The sequence below is a fragment of the Lepeophtheirus salmonis genome, chromosome 8, assembly GCF_016086655.4.
Source record: "Lepeophtheirus salmonis chromosome 8, UVic_Lsal_1.4, whole genome shotgun sequence".
NCBI lineage: Eukaryota > Metazoa > Arthropoda > Copepoda > Siphonostomatoida > Caligidae > Lepeophtheirus > Lepeophtheirus salmonis.
This window is the reverse complement of record NC_052138.2, coordinates 31761533-31786294: the sequence shown is the minus strand read 5'-3', so window position 1 is coordinate 31786294 and position 24762 is coordinate 31761533. Positions and strand designations below refer to the sequence as shown.

General features: G+C 30.0%; 1 protein-coding gene across 1 annotated transcript; it reads left to right on the top strand.

The window, feature by feature from the left end:
• The first annotated feature begins 419 nt into the window (after window positions 1–419).
• Window positions 420–11242, top strand: LOC121123179 (uncharacterized). The gene is made up of 2 exons (XM_040718302.2): window positions 420–519; window positions 8219–11242. The coding sequence occupies exon 2, from the start codon at window positions 8248–8250 to the stop codon at window positions 11104–11106; it is 2859 nt and encodes a 952-aa protein (XP_040574236.1). The 5' UTR covers window positions 420–519; window positions 8219–8247; the 3' UTR covers window positions 11107–11242.
• Window positions 11243–24762: the final 13520 nt, after the last annotated feature.

Below are 24762 nucleotides of genomic sequence, written 5' to 3'. Positions count from 1 at the left end.
TACTTGATTAATTTACATAATATGTCTATGTATTTAAAAAACGCAATTGCATCAAATTTCGAGTTATCAGTGAATAATATTTATACCAGAGTCATTCATGTCCAGTCTATTAAATTCAGCCTTATTTTAAACGGATATGTTTGATTAATATAAAAAAAAATTTAGTTTTATGATTTAATATTAAAGTATTTTTCATTGAATTAAATAAATATGGGTTTATTTACTGAGTGACCATCAGAGTATACATACAATGGCGTCATATAAATCTTAGAAAACTTGCTACACAAAATAACAACCTTAGATTGAGTCGATGCGCATGGAGGAAGAAAACATTGTCTACTTCCTTTCGCGCAGGTCTGTGTATTAACTATCGGCCGCATTTTTATCCTATTTTGTGGTTATGTACAAAATTAAGGATCAGTTGAAAGATGTGAGTATAATCAAAAGGAAAGGTGAAATAATAAAAAAAAATAGAAGAGAATTACTAAAATTTTTACTCTAAATTAACCATAGATAGAAGTAAGTATAATTGAGACAAATAATTATTTAAGAGGTTTTGTTGATATATGCATAAATTAATGTTTTTCAAATAGTTATTGTATCTTGTAGTATCATAAATTATTTAATATTACAAAATAAAAAACATAAATTGTCAATATGTTCAAGTAGAGACAAAGAATGTGTTATTTTGAATTTTTTGATTTTTTTTTTTCGAAAAAATTGACTATTGAATATTTCATTTTCGAATTATTTTTACAAAAAATTGAATATTTCATAAACAGCTGTGGTGATTTTCTAAATTATTTTGTCCAAAAATTTAATTTTATGTAAATAACTCTGAATTTTGAAAAAAAATTGAAAATTTTTCAAGAAATTTAATATTCCAAATTTAATCTGTGAAATTTTTTTCCAAAAAATAATTACTTTGTTAGCAGCTGTGTATTTTTGAAATGTTTAAGAATAGCTGTGGTTTTAATTTTTTCGACAAAATTGAATATTTTGTAAACAACTGTGAATATATTTAAAACCCCCACCTTAAATATAATCCAGCGGACGCCCCTGGTAATTGTAATCCATTATCAATTTTTGGAAAAGTTAGTTTAGTGTTTTTTTATGTTGACAAGTCACATCTATTAGTAAGTGTGAATAACCATGATAAACAAATCTGTGCAATATATAAATCTTTTAAAGAAATGATTAAATATGTCAAGATCAATTTGAATTAATTTGATTTTTAATCCTGGTCTGTCATATCCAGGGATATGGTGCAAGAAATATTCGTTATCAAATACTAATGCTAAATTTGGAAAACCCAAAAAAAAGTAATCAATAACTCATCTGGAGGAACTTAAAGACTAAAGTTTTTATATGAATTTCGTCACAAATTTGTAATTTTTACATTATAGGTTTGTGTTAGATCCCACCCTCTATTTTCTGTTTTATTTCTAGAAAATTCAAACCTCATGATTTTACTCACATCCCTAGGTGAATCAATTGATTAAGTTCTATAAAAACAGAGCTTTGATACTCAAATCTAAAACGTATAAAACTGAAATTAGACATCAGTGTGCAATCCAGAAATACTTCACAATACAATATAATTTATATTACAAAATCTTTTTTGGCAAATTTGCATAAAACCTTGGAATTCGAGCATAAAATTTAAATGACTACAAATTTTGTCAACTAAAATTAATTTCAATACTCCAAACTTATAAAATTCCACTAAGTAGATACGACTAAAGTAATTTAATTACTTCAAATACTTTTTATTGTATCAAAAAATATATATTTATAAATATAAAAACAAGAATTTTTGTATGCAAATTTGAAAAAGTTAGAAGCTTTTCATTAGTTACGAAAAAACTTAGGAATAATATTTGAGGTTTTCCTATTTTTTTATATACTCCTCTTCGATATCAAACAATATCCTTGATGGTTTTAACTTAACAAGTGTCCATATGTATACTATATTTTTTTATTTTCTTATACTTAAAGAGTAAAGTGTTGCTCAAATAATGTTTGTAAATCATGTCTTAGGGGTAGTATTGGATCAGCCCTAGGACTATATTCATTATCAGTCTCCCTTCCGCCTTTCAGACATTTTTCTAATTGGTCCGATCTTTTAACTATTCACTGGTGATAAGTATAGTGGTGAAATAAGCGTACCCCCTCTATGTATTTTTTTTTATGTGGTCCTAAGAACCGATAAGTACTACCACAGTCCTAGCTATCTTTTTATTTTCTCCAATCCTAGATAGGAATTATGAAAAAAAAATAGCTAGAACTTAGTTACAGCCACACACCTCCTCCTTTAAACTTTAAGTATTTGGCTTGTTTATGATAAAACTTCAACAGCAGAATGATATAAAAAATAACTTTGTCATTTCAGTTGTTTTAAAAGACCAGTCTTAAGACGGAAAAAAACTAATCAGGACCAGAATGAGAGCACTGCTGTCCTTTCAATTTTTTTAAACCGATTCCACACTAATTAGGGATATCGCTATACGATTTAAAATGTGGAGGTCACAACGTAGATATAATATAAAATAATTTTTAGAATAGCAGATTGTATTACTAGTTGTAATTTCTTCGTGATATAACAGTTAATTCATTTATAATTTTAGCCATTTTCAGTGGTACTTATAAATTTATAGTAACATTACATTTTGACTAATTAATGTTAATTGTATACCTTAAATATATTTTCAAGAGATGGAACTGTGTACCCTTCAATTTTCTAATGTTCCAAAGTATTCACTATGCATACTTAATTAATCATTCGCACAACAATAATAGAAAGTTATTCAGAGTTGAATAAAATGTTTTGCTTGTAACTTGACAAAACCCCAACTTGCACTTAAAATAAAAAAACCACAACTTCTATGTATTATTCAATCAGCTGCTGATGTGTAGTCTCATCCCCCCTAATATTAGTACTCTAACGCAGCATTTCATTTCTAACACAAAAATATACTCTGTATTTTGTTGTCAGCTGTTGATGATACTGTTGATGTCCCCTAAATAGTGTTGTGAACTTTGATTGGTTGAATTAGAATTAACTGTCGTTAAGCTGTGAACATTTATTCATAATTACTTCTTTGTTGGGAAGAATTGGCAAACTACCAATTGATTTTACACCTATTTTCCGTGTTTCCTTTTGTGTGAAATGTTGCGTGGTAAAATATAGGTAACGACGAACTGAACATGAATTTATTGAACTTAAATTATTTCTTGGTAAGCAGTTAATATTTTTACTATTAAATAGTCCAAAAGTAAAAGATTATGACAGGATTGTCTAAGTAGCAGTAAATTTAGGGCCGTTATTCTTTCTTTTTCTAGATGAAAAGTTGAAATATGTAATGAAAAGAAAACTACGAACTGCTGTTGCATTTGGGCCGATAAATACATTTTTGTAGGCTGAAAAAAGCTTCTATGAGGTGTTATATATGTGGTTTAGATTGAGTTTCTTCATATAAATGGCTTAAAATACAATGCATAGTAATTTTTAGGGGTTTTTTCCAACCTTTTCGTCTCCAAAAGGATCAGTTAAATAAGACTTACAATTTACAGATAGTAAACCCCATCTGTAGGACTATTCGTCATTTCAATGCATAGCATTCTTACATGCAAACAACAACTCATTTAAGTTCCACCAATCAACCTTCAGTACACAAATAAGGGGTTACAAAAATAGACAACAATAGATAGACGACCACAACCATACAATATGTTGATAATTTGGGGATACCATTGTAAATAATCAATTAGTTTTTATTATAAATATTGTATTTTGCCTTTTTTTTTTTTTGTTTCTTTAATTGGTCCGATGGAGTTGCACTGATTAAGTATAAGTAAATATTATAATTACTTTATCTGACCTAGAAAATGTATTTCAAGTCCATATACAAAGTGTATGTTTCCTTTTCTAGGAACGACCATGAATCGAACCTATGCAGATTGAGTTCAAGAGAATAATTTTTCCCGAGTGCGTTGTCAATTAACCTATTTCGCTCTATTTTTTGGCTTTTCTAGATATTAAATTGTTTAATTGATATATATGTATATACTTTAAAAAATGCTCTTTTATGAATACATTCCTTTACATATTACAATTTCTTTTTTTATAAGGCTCTTACACTGAAAAGAATCTGCTTTAACTATTAGAAACTTAATGCTAAGGCATATCTTCTGTACAAGTGGCAATTTTTGTCATGTTGTAATTTGAATAAGCAAAGTGTACAAGTTACAAACCATACTATAAGATGACTAAGGGTGTGCCCTTATCAGTCTAGCAGTTCAAGCGGTTTCGGTTCTTGAACTGCTAGAAGTGGATCTAACAAAGTCGAACCAAGACCGCAATATATTGCTCATCGGTCTGGGATCTTGTGCTTTATTTCCAATATAGAAAATATAAATAAAATGCCTTATATATTATAAAAAATAAATTAGTTTTACTCAATAAGACAATTTTTGGAGGTTTTGTTTGTGCAATTACAGCGTTTTCCAACGATTTTTTTTTACATCACCAGAGTGATACACTTTTATCTGAGTTCCCAAATAGCTAAGGGCTCCTTATGGATTTGGAAAAGTGGTTTTAGACACCAGACGGTCTAACTAAAAGAGGCAAAGGAGTGGGTAGATTATGGATCTAGGTCCGCTACTAAGATTGTCGGGTCTCTATAGTATGATAACTTTAATATTTCTTAAGCCAGAGTTTCCTAGACTTTACTATACAAAGGCATTACAAATACAAATACATGTTTAGCCGAGGTCCCTTTAATACGAAAGATGTATACTACGTATGTGTAGACTGAAAGCAATCCTCCATTCCATCTTCCTGCTCCTGCCCCCCAACCTAGCCTCCCTTCACGGCCCTCACTTTGAAGACAATTGTCTTAAGCAACTTTAGCTTTCGGACCCCTGCTGGAACTTGGGACACTATGTACTCTGCGTATAAGGTAGATGTGGCCCTGTTTGTATCAAATATCATTTTCTGGGCTCAAATTTTCTAGCGAACCCCTTGTTTTAAGTGCCTGTTACCAAACTGAGCCTCTGCAAAAAATAACAGAGACTGAAGACCTATAAAGCTGAACCAAGACAGAAACCAAAAACGTTGGAATGAAAGAACCAAGAACAGGACCGATAGAACCGTGTTCAACCTAGAAGATAACTCGTTTTCATGTAGAATTTACAGTTCTTTGGATAAGGATCATACAATAATTAAATATTCCATGGATGATTGAAATATTAGTTGGTTAAATTTTGACTAAAATGAAATTAACAATTAATAGTCGGTAATTAGAACGATTAATGTTGTAATTGAATAATACATTTTAAGACGAAAAAGCTGCATCTTGTACAATTTTATTATACAAGTTGTAATTTGCAAAGACATTGCGACTTGTACATATCATATATACAAAGTGAGGACTCAAAAATTAGAATCCTCTTCGAGGCCGTCTAGGCTCAGTTCTAAATGTATGACGATTTTGTACAAGGGGTCATTCCAAAGAACTGACAAAAAGCTACAATTTGATCTTTGTATTTTTTTCCACGATCAAAAATATTTGATTTACAAGAAAAATGGCGGAGGATGTGTGATCTCCTCCGTGGACAAGTGGATCTCCTACAAGAACATCTTTACAATGGATGCTGTTCTGAACAGGAAAATTATCGCTTCTCGGCTGAATTAAGAGATCAGGTCGAAGGAACCTTCAAGACCAAATATCCAGATCAGTTCATGTTCCTCGGTTGGTTCCTCAGTACAATGTCTTACCAATGATAACTAATCGTGGCGTCCAGTGGCAGCAATATGCCTCCCTACTGCTTCAAGACTGCCCTGAGGACAATGATTACCATGGTGGAAGAGCACGTTCCCCAGGGACAACTATGTGGTTCCTCTGAGTTCATTAAGGTGCAGCAGCTGTACTTTGCCGGTTCGTCCCGACGTGAATTGACAAATTGAATAAAAAGCTTATCCTGAAATTGTTGAAGAATTGAGGCATGGACAACTTGTTTGTTCAAAGTTTGTACTAAAAATGTTCGTCCCCGTATTGACAAATTGAATAAAAAGTTTAGAAATTGTTGAATGACCAACTTTTGTCTCAAAAGTTTGACATAAAAAATAAAAATAAAATATTTGAAATTATTTTGAGTCCTTAGCCCGTAGATATGCTATGTATAGTTTGTGTGAGGAGTCACTAATGTTGAAATTAAATAATGTACTTAAACATGAAGAAATTGCAAATTGTACAATTGGCTTATACAAGTTGTAATTTGTGCAACACATATACATATATATATATCTGCATAATATGAAATATGTTGACTCACCATCAAAATACTTTTGGTAAAATGAATTGAACTTTTCGATGTATTACATCAAGTTGGATATATAAACACGTTCGTTTAATAACAAGTGTGTAAAGAGGGGGCAATTAAAAAACTTGAAATAATATTTGTGTAAACCATAAGTGGTACGAAACTCTTCATTTTAGTCATAATAACTTGGAATTTCTCTTTTAACATTCTCAATATTGGACCGTGACGATGGAAAAAGACACAAGTTAATATTAAAAACATTTTACATACGGGTATAATACGTAAGTTGAAACGTCATGTCTTTGAACTCAAAAGATGAGATGAAAGAAAGAAAAAAATTGATTTATATATTAAATATCTATTATGTCGAAACCATAAAGAAAATCTAACCTAGTAGGTAAAAAGTCAAATAAATGTATATAAATTATTTCGATATTTTTTGTACTTTTTGTGCAATACAAAAAATGTCGTTCATGCCGATGAGGAATAAGCGTTGTCAAGTTCGTCTGCAGGATTATATTGGGGAGAAAGGGCTTGGTTTTTTGGTTTTTTTTTTTTAAATTTGAAAAAAAAATTTGGTAAAAAATTTAAAAATAAATAATTTTAAAAACGAAGTTTTAAGAAAAAAAATTAAAAAGTCTAAAGCTGTTCACTCAAAAATATAAAATATTTTGGAAAAAAAAACCAAAGCTGTTCACAAAAAATGTAATTTTTTGGAAAAAAATTCAAAAAAAATATATTTCAAATATTAAATTTTTAGACCAATATTTCAAAATTAAATAGAAATTATTATTTTATTAGAAAAAAAAATTCAAATATTAATTTTTGAATTTTTTAGTAAAAATTCATTAATTGTCTGGGAGCAAATTAATAAATTTTTTAAGAATAGAAAAATAATAATAACAGCTTGAAAAAAAAAGAAATTATATGACGTAATGAGACGTATAGTATTTAAGCTTTTAAAATTGAAATTGAAAAAAATTCAAAAATCCATGACTACCCTCAAAAAATTCCAAAAATTATAATTCAATATTAAATTATTCACAGAAAATTATATTTTGGTAAAAAAATTCCAAAAGATAAATTTTCTTCATAAGTTCATAACTATTTTTATGTATATAAAATTTTTGGAAAAAATTTCGACAATTGTATTTCAAAAATTAAATTTTTTTGAAAAAAAACTCAAAACTCAGAGGTAATTGCAAAAAAGTAAAATATTTCGTAAAAAAAATCTATAGTTTTTCACAGAAAACTAAATTTTTGGAAAAAAATTGAAAAATTTATAATTTCAAACATTAAGTTTTTGGAGAAAATTTTTAAAATCCAAAGCTATTCATCGAAAATTAAATTTGTTTGAAAAAAATTCAAATATTACATTTTCTAGTCAAAAGCAAAAATTCCTTAATTTGAAGGGAGTTACAGGGCATCCAGCCCAACCCATGCGGACGCCCTTGAATATTAGTTCAGTCCATGCGAGTATATCACTCAATTTTGAATGACAAGAAATTTAGTTAAACCAATATAAATGTTGTATGAACCAACTTCAATATTAAATAAGTATATATCTTAATATGTACATGTGTTGGTTGGTAATGACACCTGTCTAGAATATTAGTAAATATTTATGGAAAGTATAGATATTATAAAGCTTGGTGAAATTTAATGTAAATTTTATTTTATTTTATGACTTTCCTCAGGCTTTATGGAAATGCAGGAAGTAATTATGAACTGCAATATATTTACATATAGATATATGGTATGAGTAGCAAAAATATAGTCGCAACATACGGTAGACGATGAAATTATTTCGCAATTTGTATTTTTGTATGAATAAACTTCCATATTCGATTCAAAGAATGATAAGTTATTTTCTTCTTTCTTACTATATTTATAGGGAGTCCATTTATCTAACAAGACAGAAATATGAAGATTCTTCATTTGTTCATACCTCTCTCCTGCCTCCTTACATCCATTACATTTGACCCAGTACAGGCCTCCATATTCCTCCCAACCCCTGCCTCACTTCCAAAGCCAAATGTACCCATCATTAAACGGCGAAAAGTCAAAAAGAATAAAAAAGGTCGACGTCAAATCGGAAATGAAGCTCTGAATAAGTTATTAAGAGAATTAGAGCTTATACCTGAGCCAAAAGAGCTCATGCAGAGAGAGCCAGAATCCTCATTCATCATCAGACGAACCAAGGAAAAGCGAAAAAAGAAGCACCTACAAACTAAAGAGAACGTTGTTAAAAACGTTTTTCAAATTCAAAGGGATTTATCTTCTCAAATCCAAGAGAAACGAGTCACAATAGCATTCACTACAACTACAACGAAAACCAGTCCAACGACTCTGATGTTCAGTACACCTACAACGAAAACCAGTTCAAAGACTCATAGGATCACTACAACGACACAATCCTCATCGACTAAAACTACCAAGCTATACCTTCCAACAAAGAGGACCACCTACAGATCCATCCATCCCCTTCCCACAAGACTACCGAAATCAATTTCAAATATAAATAAAACCAAACGACTTTATCGCCCAAAGGACTCCTTTGGTCAAGAATCTCGAACCCTCACTAAATATACCCCTGATCATCATATAAAACCCATGGTCTATTTCAAACAAGTTACTCCACTTCAAACAACCCCTTCATCTACAACATCTTCCACTCCTACGTTTCCACACTTCCCAATCAGAAACATGTCCGCCCCTCCAACATTTATGGGTAGAGAGCCCTCTACCGTAGTACAATTTAAAAAATCTGGCACAATCAAAAAGGACGAAAATACATCTACGAGACCATCCTGGAATTATCATAGAGATATTCATGAGCAACAGGAAGAAGAGTTTGAAGAGAATGGGGATGTTCAGCCAAGAAATTTTTGGATTGCACCATTAAAAAAAAAAGGAAAGACAACCAATAAGCCGGAACTATTAAAACCGTCGTTTTTCCAAGAACATAAAACACCTAGATCACATTTTAATTCAGATTCTAAATACTCCTCACTCATAAAGGATACGCCATCGAAAAAGGATTTCATAAAGAAGCCAACTCGATTGCATCTTGCAAAGGCAAAAACTCAAAGTTTTAAAAGGCAAGAAAATACATCAACACCCAAATGGAATATATCAAGAAATCGATTAAATCAAAGAAGGACCCGTAAAACTCTGACAAATAAATCCATAACAACTCGTCAGTCTCGAAGTACGACAAAACCTTACAAGAAATTGAAGATCACAACTCTCCATCCTGAAGAGCTAACATTCCCCTCTTGGACTGTTTCACCTATTACCAAGGAAATGAAAGTCAAAGCCTCAAAGACCATCGAAAACCCTCGCCCAACTTATTACCAACCATGGATTCCACCTTTAAATAAAATTGAAGCCATACCATTGCCAAATGAGGGAGAAGGAAGCACAGAAAATTATTCTCCAGCCTCATGGAATCCATCTCCAGTACGATCCAAGGGATACAATGTTACAAAATCGACCAATATTCAACATGAGAGGACCATTCACAATTGGAGGGGAATTTCAGATAAGGAACCCATCATAAAGTTACAAACAACTACAGAAACAGTCCCAAAGGATACAAAAATAAGATCTTCTACTCCAACAACCAAACAAAGTCAATTCTACGAACCACAAAATAATTACTTTGTTTCTAAAACTCCTGATTCGGACTGGATCCCTTTTTCAAAAGAAAATAGCGATCCACTTATTGACATAAAATCCAATACTCATACACAATCTCGCTTACAATTCCTTCATTCTACAAGTCCAAGGCAAAATGAAAGAGAAGCCAATCAAAGTTCTAAAGATAAATGGGTCCAGCAAGATATAAAATCCATTAGTAGTCCAAGAGATGCTAAAATAAAGGAATCCCCCACGTCGTGGAATCCTCCAAGCTTTCACAATTTAAAATCTGAAATTTACCCTTCCTCTCAAAATGAGAAGGATAATGATCCTGAGCCAAGTCAAAATCAACGACGTAAAAAGTTAGATCCCATCTGGAGTCAATCTCGACAAAGTACACCAGAGCCTTTAATTGCTTTGGATGTGGAAGATTCTTGGAATACGACTCCAAAAACAATTGAAATTCGTCAGATCAATAGTGCTGCCCTGCGTAGTTATCCTCAGACGTATCGAGTTCCATCTCCGAGGAAAAAGCAGCAGCCATTGAGGGATATGTATGATAGAAAAAAATATAATAGTGCCTCCTATCAGAAAGTAAATGATTGGAATGTCCCAGATCAATACCAGAAGCTCTTAGTCTACGATCCATATAGGCATAAAATAAATTCAAATGGAGTGTCGTCGTTGGTGGAAGTAGATGATACTTCAACATTTACCAAGCCTGGGCCACCATATTTGGATGATGAAATCCCACACTATGTGCCTAAATTGGTATCGACAACTCGACCCACAACTACTCCTAGGCCAACTACTTCTACTACAGAGCGACCCATTCCAGATAATCTAGAAATCTTTGAAGTAAATCCACATCCCTTTCCTAATGTATATAGTTGGCCATCTTCAGAGCCGGTCATATCTACTAAAAAATCCCCTTTACCTCCATATTTTGAGGTAGAACATGCGGACAAATACTATTCTACGGATGTATACAGTCCCAATTCCTTTGCTCAATTAGACAATGATGACCGGTCCAATTTTGGGCGAGGCATAAAAGACACTCATCTCGTTGATTATGGGGCGTATAGCGGATCTCATGGCGCCTTTGGATGGTACGCCGACTTTCCAGTAGAACTACATTAGATAACATTGTGCAATTATATATTTTTTATTATTCAAAAACAAATTCCTAGGTTTAACTTACATATACATATATACATTTGTGATTTCATTTTCCGTGTCCATGTTTCAAATTTAATAAATACAATTTTTATTTTTGTATAATTACATAATTTACTCATCAAATGACAAATTCAAACGTTTATGGGATATTCAGGGAATATCTCTGGAGGTATTAACTAGCTATTTTGTTGTGTATGCATAGAACAGTTATTCCCGAACGAGGCACTGCAGTTCAACCTGTAAAACTCCATGAAGTTATCCATGTGTTTCTGAATTTAGAGGACCGTAATTTGTTTTTATGTATATGTTGTAAAGAGCTAGATTTAAACAATCAAGCGTATCAGCGAGCAAGGAGCAATATAGTATATTCTGATCTCTGTCAGAAGATATGTCTTCTCTGAAAGTTATTTTCTTGGTCGCATATTTAAGCTTATCTCATAAGGACAAAATCTGGAATTTCTTCATTTTTCAAAATGCTCGGGTAATCTATAAAATTTCCAATAGAGTGGTTATTTGTCAATTTGACTTTAGTTACATTGTCAGGTAAAATGATAATGAGTAATTTGAATACTAAACAATTCATTACAAGCAATTTGAGCATTAAGGATTTGATTAAGATACAATTTCAATGCAAGCAATTTGATAATCAAGTGCAGGGATGTCCAACCTGTGGATCGCTGGCAACATTGTAGCACAATTTTCATGGAGAAAAATTTCAAAAATTATAGTTATTTACAAAAAATTTAATTTTTGAAAAAAATATTTCTAAACTACAAAGCTGTTTCCAAAAATGTTTGAAAAATTAAACTTTCTGTAGAAATTTTCAAAATGGAAATTCAAATTTTACATTTTACGATAAAAAATTTCAAAAAAACCTGTGAATCGCTGGCAACATTGTGGCACACTAAATACTTAGGTGTGGCCCACTACTCATTCTCACTTGAAGTAGTATTTTTTAGCAAAATTATAACAATATCATCAAAACACGTAGAACTCTCATAAGAAACATTGAAAAATATTTGACGGTATCTCGTATTTTCTGAGACTCTAACAGGGTTGCCAGTTAAACTTTTTAAAGCAGTTTGGCCTTGAAAAATTAAATTTGGCCTTTATTTATATTTCCTCTATAATTGAAACAAATTTGTATTTAATAGTTTTGTTTTATATAGCAATTTTCAAGAAATTTAACATAATAGGTTCTGCCGTCCATTGAAGTGGCAATGCAGCCCATAATATTAAAAGGCCAGATATCTTTGATCTAGTACATTTTCATTGAAATTTATTTTGTATTCAGACAATCAAACTATAGCATGACAAGAAATTTTTTCCCAAGTGACTCAAATTTATTTTGCAAAATATATTTGGCCAACAGGTCTTGCATGTGGATCAAAACCTCTCGCCCCCACTATTCAAAGTATCAAGGACACTATGGAATATATTATAATAATCCATAGCCCTCGAATTACGCTAGTTAAACGTTTGTTCACAAGGGAGATGAAAATCCATCGCAGCCATTATCCTGAGTATCAAGGACCCCTTCTAATATCCTATAATACACCCCGATATCCATGCGTTGTGCAAGTGAACCTTTGGTCCAAAAGGTGGATCCTTACCCACCTTCACCGCTTCGCTGAGCATCAAAGTACCCTTTTACTATCTTATATCATATTTAATATGTGTTATTGTTTTTTTTAAATTTTATATTAGAAAATTTAACTTTTGAATTTTTTTTCCAAAAAATTTTATATAAGAAAATTATATTTTTTATGAGCAGCTGTAGATTTTGGATATTTTTCTCACAAAAATTTAATTATTTTGTGAACAACTGTGAATTTTTGAATTTTTTTTCAAAAAAATTTTAAATTGTTGTGAATTGCTGTCTATTTTTGAAATTGTTTATCAAAAAATTTACCATTTGAATTTTCATTTTTAAAATTTCTACAAAAAGTATAATTTTTCAAAAAATTTGTAAACAGGTTTGTAGTTTTGAAATATTTTTTTTCAAAAATTTAATTTTTGTAAATAACTATAATTTTTGAAATTTCATTCCATAAAATTTAATATTTTTCAATAGTTCTGGATTTTTGCAAAAAAATTAAATTTTTTTTTTCAAGAAAAATCCAAAAACCAAGATCCCCCTCCCCCAAAAAAAAAAAAAAAATTATATAAATATATAATCACATCAGAATCGGGATATTTCTTTAATTGTCCCATTATATTTTTACTTAGTTGTGTAATTTATTATATTGTATCATATACAAGAACAATTAAAAAAAGGGGAAACACTCAATGACGTGGGGGGGAAGGATAGATTTTACCTTTTTTATGCCATATAAGTGAGATCTGACGGAACAACGATCCTCTGTCTTAAATAAGAACCGATACAACACCTTCTGCAATGATATAAAGGTTAGAAACAGAGTGTAACAAGAAATTATAGAAATAACTACTTAAAATTTACTTTTAAAAAGAAATTTATGTGCAATTTAAACAGAAGGATATGTAGTAAATCGATTTAAAAAAATTACTACAGTGAGAATCTTTTATAGAGAAGTAAAAATAAGAATATTTTACACAATTGCTTTAACCTGTAAAAAAGAAAATCAGTTCCAATAATAAAATACATTGATGGTATTACACAATCAATAAATAGAGAATCGTCACCTCTCAAGCAAATAAAAGGTCATTGTGCAAATTATTATTCCATATATATTTTTTTTTTAATATTCACGTGTTTCTTTTTGTTTCAATATTGTATTCGTACATACCAAGAGATATAAATTTGCTTTTTTTAAATGCATTAATGTATAACTGTCATAGATTTTGAAATAAAGTTATTATTGTACAAACTGAAACAATGTACCTAAACTAATTTTTAATGAATACTGTTATTTTTGTCGACTCATGAGTCTTGAATGAAAACTTTCTATGTATGACTTGTTTCACATAAATATCATTGGAATTATTAACTGGGCTTAACTTTATTTGTGTATACTAAAGCTTTAAAAGAAGTAGATAAACGAGGACCTACGTGATCAATAGCTGAAAAATGCCTTGGTGAACAGAAACTCTTTTTTTTTTTCACTAGAGGTACTATTTAGTTATTATTTGGAGATATCATTAGGAGTTATGATGTTATATAATATATTTTACTTTTTAAAAGATGATCATTTAAGGTCCAGAAGACGAACTTAGCTTAGCTAGAGAAGATTTTTATAATATGGAGCTTTGTTAACCCACTAATTTATTTATTCGAGTTCAAAGATGATGATGTTTATTCTACGTTATTTTTTCATATATCATGTATTTATAATTAAACTATGGATTCCAAGTCAAGTCTTGAGTCCAAGTTCCCATCTCTGACAATAATGAACCATTGTATCTTAAATTATACATTTATTATAATAATAACAATCAATACATCATAAATGTAGAATTGAAAACTTCTCTTCTCTTTGGCGGGAAATTCAAAAAAGGAAAAGTTCAAAGAATAGTATAAATTCTTATTTCCACAAAGCAATTTTAGAGTTTAATCATCCTCTTTAGATTGTTTCAAATAATATAAGACATCCCAGTCTACGTCAGTAAGAAAAGTAGCAGAATGACATCATAAGAAAAGCTACATCTAGCGAAAACGCTGCACCATTGTATCTCTTGAGGCTAACGACCGCGTTTTCATACTTAGTTCAAAGCTTTAGTGTATACTAGTGGCAGTACTCTAAATTATCCAGAGTAACTAGTCGTCCCTGAAAAAACAAAATGCTCAATACTTATATATATCTCAATTAATATGTGTTCTTTCATTTAAAAAATGAATGAATAAGTAGCGATGAAAATTGGGTGTGTTATTGGTATTTAAAAAAAAGCAAATCAAAAAGGAATATGGAATCCCTGACAATTTGAAAAATGTTTTAGAAGAGATCAACTACAATCAGCTGTGACAAGGGATGAGGGAGAGAAGGAAATTAACAAGGACATTTGCTAAAATTACTTCAATGTTGATCCCCAATTTGACTCAGAGTCCTACAAGGACTTACAATTATATATCTGCCACAAATCCTCATGGTTACTCTCCGTCTTTTATAATCCCAAACGAAGATTCAATCAGATTTTGAATATAATTGAAACTATTTAGGAAAAGACGGTCACTACTCAGGAATTAAATAATAATAACACCTGCTAAGGAAAAGTAAATTTATTCTTCAAATTACCAATTCAAAAAAAATACGGGCAGCTAATAAATTCACACGATTTACATAACTAATAATAAGAGTCCGAGAGAGACAAAAAGGTCATATGTTGGGATGAATGAAGAGTGCTTTAATCTCTAAAGCACTCACTAATAAAAAAAAGCAAAAGTCATATTAAAAAGGCAATTCTCAACGTAATTGAAACGCAATTTAATTGAAATCTTAGCATAAACTTAAAATGTATATGAGTTATGATTTACATCCGAGAGCTATAAAAATTTTCTCCTAGTATACATGCACACGCCTGTAATATTTCATAAATACGAATTTAATATTATTTATTATACATAAAATATTTGTATCATTTGCATTAGAAAGTACTATATGGAGTGCATACTGTATAAATGTATAATGCTATATGCACACGCCTGCAATATTTCATTAATACGACTACATTGTTATTTCTTATATAAAAATATTGATATGATATACATCATGGAGCACTATATATAGACCATTCGGTTACTTGTTTTCACATATTCATACATTCAAATAGATAAAAAGAAGAAAAACAATAATAATATCATAATGCTAGTCCAGTGGTGCCCCCAAAAAAATGAGTTCAACCCTTAAAATATGTACCTAGACAATATACCCCCTACACATCTCATTGAGATATAAAATTTGGAGTACATTTTATGGAAATAAATGACTGAAAGGCCATACAAACCCTGTAAAGTTCAACTCTGAGGCAATTAATATTAGATTTTGACTTCATTGATCAAAAATAAAGATAATAATTCTACATACTCGTATATTAAAAAATATATATATAAACAACGAAGAAATATTTGAATATATTGTAAATATAAAATCAACGATAAATGTACTACTTGGAATTATTTCTACACTATCGATTCTATTTTTAAAGTAAGTAAAGTCAAAATTGAGACTCACAAATAAATAACATTACAGGCTGTAATCAAAATCTGAATCTGACGGATGTGTACTGTGCATTGAGCAAAGCAGGTACAATCTATCTTTAATTTTGAGCACAACCACTTTAAGATCATCTCCCAATTTAAGCTGTGATCTGTATTTATTTTTGATATAAGCTAATATAGAAAGTGTCTTCTCACATAAATAAGTTGAGCCAAATGGTATAGGTAAGTAAATCAAAAGCTACTTTAACCAGCGGTAGATACTCATTCCTTACAGAAATCCAAAATTCGTCAAAAGTTTTAGAATCAAAATCTGTTTTGTAGGATTTGGTCACATGAAAACTTGATAAAGGCATCTTCCATGTCAGACGTAAAAATATAAACATTCACCATTATTTAAATTTTAATACACCTCAAAGCAATACAAATTTAAATTATATTCTTTTTTTTTTTTTAACCATCTTTCGACCGACAGCCCCCCCCTCCCCCACCACTGGTGAACCACTCCTCCAATCAACAAATTTTTGTGCTTGGAATTAGATGGTGGGTTCTCCTGAATGTTTTTCATTTTACCTTGAGTGTTCAAAATTTCCGTTTTTGTTGGTAACAGCGAGTAACATATTATATACTTACAAAAAGCTTATATAGCTTAATAAATACACAAAATATTTTTTTAAGCAACAAATCTTATATAACTTTTATTTTTATTATCATTTTTTTTTCAGATGGTCTGTTTATTTTATGAAGTTGTTTGTCTTTACTTAACGTCAAACTATGATTTTTGTCGTTCTGAACAAAAATGGGGAATGTGTTATATTTTTTGTACTTACAAGGTCTTTTTCCATTTTCAGAAAAAGTTAAAGAAATAATTAAAAAATTTCCTAAACTTGGAAACATGCACCATGCAGGAGTTGATGACAAACTCCTCTGACAAGTTGCCCATCCACCTATTATGGAGGACTTTAGTGAGTCCATATTTGGTTGTGAAGTCCTGTTGGTTTCCTTCTCCAAAGTACCCTATATAGAAAAGTCCAATGGGTTCAAATCTGGTGAGGAAGGGGCCATATCTCTTTGAACTAGAATCGAGCCATCTTATCTGCGCAGAACTTTTGGCGCTTGGCGGGCATGCGAGAGGTGGTGCCGTCGTGAGTCCACACGTAGTTATCCTCCGAGTAGTTGGTCTTCAGCTATGGTAAGATTGTGGACCTTATAGTAGGCCTTCTTGTTGATTATCTGTCCAGCCTTGAAATAGGCCGGAGGCATCTTTGTTCCATCAGAAGCCAGAACGCGGAAAACCATTGTTTGGGCTGGATATTTGGTATGTTAAACCCCTTGGACCTCATTCTTTGCTTCTGCAAGCCAGCAGTTGTTTTGGTTGTTGTGGAATTGATGAGCTGTGAAAATTTTCCTATCCGGTAATATTTTCACAATTGACTCATTTGCCTTGATTCATATGAGGATTTTCTTGTACCTCTCGAGCCTCCTGGTTTTATTACCCTTTGTTAGAAGGTGGCGTAGGGTAGTTGTAAAATAAACTAATTCAAGGGTTATTTATAGCTCTTCTGATGGTCCTTGGAGCCACAAAGAAGTCGTTGGCGAGGCGATTCATCGTCTTAGTATCATCTTCCTTTATATTCTTCTACAAGCTTAAGAAGAACTTCGTATCCCTCTTTAATTATCCCTTCCACTTTCTGACATCCTAGTGAGGTTTCCTCTGTTTTTCATCTTGGTCAACTTAAAAACTAGCTCTTAGAATACCTAACCATATCCGTAATCTATATCACATCAACTGCAGCATCTAGGAGATCTGAGATACGCTGCTTTTTTGCTTGTTGCTCGCTCATGATGATGAAATGACTAAATGATTAGAATTGTATATTTATGAAAAAAAGATGGCAGAAACACAACTTTAAAAAATAATCACAAAACCTGTTCATAGTAATGAGAAAATAAACATTAATTAACAATCGACGTTTTGCTGCCCTAACCTGTAAATATACCAAATATATAATAAAATGGAAAATTTCTTTTGAGAAATCAAAACATAAAAATATTATTTCCATAAAATATTTAATATATCAAATATTAATGTTAAATTAGTGGAACTTTTTGAAGTCAATACAAAGTATAATAAAAATTGACTTCAATCACATTCTAAACAATCATTTTTTTACATATAATTAATAAATAAAGTTTAACAGATCCTCGTAGTAATTATGTATAAAATAATTATGCAATTTAATTTATATTTTAATTAGATATGCATATTTTAATGTTGAATTTCCATGATAAAGTGTCGACAAGGTGGATAAAAAATGATTTGAATGTAAAAATCAGTATCAAAAATTCAAATATATCATCTGTGTCCTTTAATAATATCCACACTCTTGAACATAGGAGGCTTAGACTTTGCAAAGGTGCCTCTTTTAATCCCGGTCAGGCTAAAACGGGAGTGCAGATTTTTGAAAGGTCCATATAACTTATATATGAGGCTAAATATATACCCAAACACACAAAAATTGATTTTGATGCTCAAGGAGACTACATAGAGACTTATATATCAAAAAATTACTGGCGTCCTAAAAAAAACAACTATACGAATCTCTACGTTTTCTAAATTTATTCAAAATCAAAGTTATGGGGAAAAACAGAAAACGGTAAAAATTGCAGTTTTGTTTTATTCAAGTGCAAAAAGATGAACTTCCAACGAGGTATTGGATTTGTAAATGGAATAAAGTTTGTAGAAATTTGTTTGAAAATTCGTTTGCATATAAATTTGACAAATACAAATTGATGTTTAACGGAAATATCAGTCTTTTTCTGAATAATTTTTTGTTTTTTTTTCTCTCTTTTTCATGTTAGAACTTTTTATTAAATAATTTTTGCAATATTTGCAAAAATAAACCAGTTATTAAAGATCATTTTTTCGATGACATTAATCTCCATATTTTTGTTGTTTTTGCAAGTACAAAATAAATATTGGTAGGATTTTGTTCCTCTTTACAATTCCAATAAATGCAAAATTAGTGCAATATGTTTTTTGCAATTTTCTTCATCTAAACAAATTTTTTCATGTATATATTTAATTGCTATTTATTATATAAAGTGTTAAATGGGATGATGTAATTACTCTAATTCATCTTGAAATGAATTAAAATTTACAAAACTAATTTTATAATCAATAATTTATGTTGACTTTAGAAGAGTAAAAGTAATTTGTTGAAGGAACAATATTTTTTTTAAACAATATAGTCAGTTTTTCAGTGTTTTTACTGATCTTTTTAAGTATAGATTATCTTCCCATTAGTTGATAAACTTTAACAAAATTAAAAATCAACATATTTAGAATAAATTTAAGACATTGTAAAGTTCAGTACAAAGACGTCAGTTGCAAAAAGTGTTGCAATTGTCCTTGTATGACATATTCTTCTTTATGAATATAGCCTTCAACAAAATTTTAAACTCAGGGACGTCCGCAAAGGGTGGGTTGGAGTAGCTGTATCCCTCCAAATATAAAAAAATATGTAATTGTGAAAAATAAAATTTCCCGTCAATAGCAATGAATTTTTGTAATTTTTTGTAAAGAACTTGGCTTTTTTGAATCTTTTTGAATAGCAATGGATTTTCGAAATTGATTTCCAAAAATTTAATCTTTTTCGAATTTTCATGAAGTATGCAATTTATTTTTATTTTTGCAGAATTCACGTTATTAATTCAATATAATTGAATACTTATGGAGTTTGTATACTTAGTTATAGAGCATTTTAACTCACGTCAATGATTGTATCATTATTGAAGGAGACGCAATTTGTAGGGCTCAAAGTTAATATTCTTATTGTATAAAGTGTGTTTAAGAATAAAAAAAGACTTTACAATTGAATACTACTTAATACCAATGATAAACTCTTATATTATAATTAGATCAAAGTAATATGTACAAATAATCTCTAAAAAATGGCTAGATTTGTACAATTTCTTTGATCCATTAAGTACAAGAAAAGTTAGATAAATAGAGAAAAATATATTATTCTTTCCAATGGCATAGTTAATTTTTATCTACAATATGGAAAGAAGAATGTATATCAATGGAAAAGTATATTTTTAATACATTTTATTATGAGATATATAATATAACTAGCCAATAGAGACATATAATTTGTCCTCTGTAATTCATATATTAATGAAGAATAAAGAATCGAAATCGTCCATAAAGATGGTATCGGAATCGGCTTAAATTTTAGTATCAGTACATCCCTAGTAACAATATATTGAAAAGTATAGCCATTTATTCCTAAAAAATTTCATTTTTTTAAACTGTTGCAACGCTCCTTAATCTAATATTTGACAGGGTTCAAATACAATTGATGGATAAACTACTGATTACTATAATATCTAAATAGATTAAAAAACTATCCGATATATGTCCCATCCAGTCCTTGAATATATTCCAAGTTTGATATGTGTATCATCCTCAATTTTTGTCAAGGCATAAGATGCAATGATATAATATTATAGTTTCGTGAGGGTTTTTGACCTCGAGCAAGAAGGAATAAATGCATAAATTACCCATTGATATCTATAATTATATATTTGAGTGAAGGATATGAATTAGCCTTTTGGGAAATGCCCCAAAAGAGGAGGAAATATCTTACTTATAATTTAAATTGTATTTATCTACAAATGCCCATTAAATGGATTTTTCAACTGTGTTTATTATCTATATCTATCATTTATAAATAAATTATTTTTCCTGCAGCCATTTTTTTCGTTCATAATTTATTTGTTACATATGTTTTTATGTACATACATACAAATAGGAAAATGTATTCTTAATAAGTCTCAAGGTTTTCTTATTTTAAAAAAAATATAATAAAAAAATACACCTTTATCATTGGTGTATCTATGACAAATTGTTTCCAGGGATCCCTTTTTTATTATCGGGTAAATTTTGGGAAATTATTTTTTCGTGGTAAATTAGAAATGAATTACTTTCAGGGATGAAAATATTCTCTAAATTGAGGAAAGTGTAATCTTTTTAAATGTATATCCTACATAGTAATAAAATAATTTATGTGTGTGTCTGATGTCCGTCCCTTTAGAAAAGCAATGATAAAAACACATTTATTTCAATAACCGATACATACTTTAGACATAAAATAAAAGTTGTTCAAAATTCTGAGTTACGTACCTAGGATTATGTTCCATTCTGATCAGTTTTTTTTTGTTTTTTCGCAAAAAGTTGATTTTTTTCATACAACAAGATCGATTCCCCATGTCTCAAAGTGTTGTTTTTTTAAAGATATGGGTTGTGGATTCAAAAATGCACCAAAAAAGTATAATAATCAAAAAAACCAATTATTTAGCTAGCGGAAAAAGGGCGAAAGCATATTAAATATGAATTAAAAAAGGGAAGAAAAGGTTTAGCGAGTTAGCTTTAGTATGTATCTTCATTATGGTTGATGAAGGAACATCTTATATAATAATTATGTTTATTCCAAAAATCACCATAACTTCTGGTGGTGATGAGTTTCTATCTTCGCTGTCAGAAAAACAAGTCCCAATTAAGTTAGGAATGGCAATGTCAATAAATAAATAACCATGTCAAAAATTTGAAAAAATGGCTTTCTATTTACAAAAATCAATATTTTCACATGGTCAATTAATTATATGTTGCATTTTCAAGAGTGTTAAAAGGGGGTGCAGGTTTGATTATTGATTTATTAGTATTAAATGGACAGAATACAACCAAAAATGTTGTATACAAGAAGGTGGTACAATAAAAATGTACCTATTATTTATTTTAACTTTTCATTGGCTAACTTTAAGATCGTCCTAGTATTGGAAAATATTAATCATCTTATAATTATTCCTCCAATTTTGAAAATTATAACATATCAGCAACCAAGGAACACTATAGTTTTAAATGTACCTTATTTTTTATAATATTCTCTCACACGGCGTTACCTCAGAAACACTAAAATATACAGTATATTTGCTTGTCAGTAGTCGATGTCTTTCCTTGTTGTCCCCTGATCAGTGTTCTGAATGTTGATTGGTTTAACTAGAACTAACTCTTGTCCAGCTATTAAGCCTTTTCAATAATTATTGAATAAATTAGTCCATAGTTGGTAAGATCTGGCTAATGAACAACGGTTTTTTTTGGTTGTTTTTTTTTTATGAAAGTTTCCGTGACACAATAAATGTAACGACATGCTTAAAGTTTGTTTAGAATAGGTTCATCTGGTATTTGTATATAACTTGCATTTAACACAAAAAAAGTGTTGATTATTTAAGCCTTTTAAGGGCTTATTCTAAACCTAAATAGAATGTGTGATTTACCTATTATTATCTATATTTTTATTTTACAATACTTGATAGCAAAAATATTATGCTCTAATTTTATATTATTGACGTATATATGTGGCGATAACATAAAAACAAGCTAGGATATTTTTTTATGAAACAGAGAAAACGCATTATAAGTTTTTTTACTTCAATGAAAAACCGAAGAGGATTTTTTTAAAGAGTCAAATACAATATTATACCACTGCAAACTGTCCAATAAGTTATTAATATGATTGATACTTGTATCCATCTTTACATGAACATATTATATACAAGTTCAGTCAATTTGATTGTGCGTAGTTTTAACTTTAAATAAAATTTTGATATCATCAATATAATCCATTTCAGTTGGTGAGGCTCGTTCTTAAACAGCTAGTCCCTTTCTTTTTTTCGTTATTCTCGCAAAGTGAACAATTATAAATTATTCTTTAAAAATAATTTTCAAGTATCTTAGTCTTAGTATCTTTTATGATCCGTGTTACCAAATAATCGATTTTTATCAGTTAACCTTAAAAACATCGGATCCTCAGGACTTTATCACTTTTTTGAATTAATATGAATTATAGTACTCATATCAATGGATACTTTTATAAGGCCTTTGCAATAATGACAAAAGTATTCTAGCTTGCTTTTATCTTATCGCCACAATTATGTAAAAATGAATACTCCGGAACAATATCTTGGAATAATACCCCGTGTAATAAAAATGTGATCTATGTGCAGAGGTACATGAAGTATTACGAGGAAGCAGGAGTTTTTCTAATTAGCAATTTGAACAAGTTTTATATTTTCTTACACTGTTGTCATTATTATTTAATTATTGAAAACAGAAGACCTAAGTATTAAGGAATAACTAGTGATCGTGCAAGACGGAGAGTAATAATGAGGAATGCTTGGGAGTTATTGAAAGTGTAAGTCCTTTTTGGAAATGGAGTAGAATTGAGGATATATATCAGAGTAATTCCAAACTAAGTGTCCTTTCATTTTAATGAGTGGGATTTGTGTTTAATTCCTTCCGCTCATGGCTGATTGCAGCTGATTTAATAAAATGTAATTACAGTTAAGCTGCTCTCCTTGTAAACATTCTTTAACCTATCAGGATAACCATGTTGCTTTTCAGTTTCTTATATTTTTACGTAGCGACAGGTCATCCCAGCCTATGTATAAGATAAATAGACAGTTGACATTTTTGTAAGGAAAAAACTACCCTTAAAACTAGAAAAGGAAACACGGTTGTTGCGGGATTCTTGTCTATCTTTGGTGTAAATTGTTTAACAATGGAAAATGAAATAAATATATTTTATATGAAATATAAGTTCTTTTTTTTTCATAACACAAATTTCACTATACTTATAAGATATGAGTCACGTTTTGTTTTGTTTTTTTGTTTTTGTTTTTTAAATAGGGCATTACTCAATTCCACGATATTAGAAAAAAAAACTTGTTGCTAAGATCGTAATAATTTCCTGGAATTATCTTGGGATACCAAGTTTGTCATTTATAGACCTTATAAATAGGTTTACTTCTTATAGAGTATCTTGAATAGTCAGAATAAGAATTTGAATCCACCCTTCAATTTAATAGGGTGAAGTTCAAATAATATTTTTCTTATATTGGGATTAACACCAGTAATTTTTTGAATGAAACTTTTCAATTTAGTGTATGTATAGATTTAAATAAGAGAAAAAATATTTTCTCACAAAAATAGATGTGCTTTGTCCCAGAAAAAGGTTGTGTTCATATGATCAAACTAAGCAGATTTGAATACATTTCGAGAATATTTTATATTATCTATAATTTATCAATACAAAATAACATACAACAGTACAAATATTTTGCATATTTATGTACCCCAATAGAAGAGTATTCAAAATGGATTTTTTGAGTGACAGTTATATATAAAAATATATCTTTAAAAGTTTCAAGGTTGTTTTATTAAAAAAAAATTTAAGTGCGTATTTCCTTATAGTGTAATATATATCCCAACATTGATCTAAGAAAAAGTAAAAAAGCCAAAGATTAAGAGCCCAATGAAAACTTTGGACTCAAATGCGGTTGAACGTCGCTCTTATTTGAAACATTTTTTTTTTTTGTAGGGTTTATTCTCTGCTCATAGTCTTAATTATACACATAGTAGTATA

Excerpts from the sequence above, each read along its gene's own strand:
- LOC121123179 (XM_040718302.2), top strand. The coding sequence starts at position 8,248 with ATGAAGATTCTTCATTTGTTCATACCTCTCTCCTGCCTCCTTACATCC.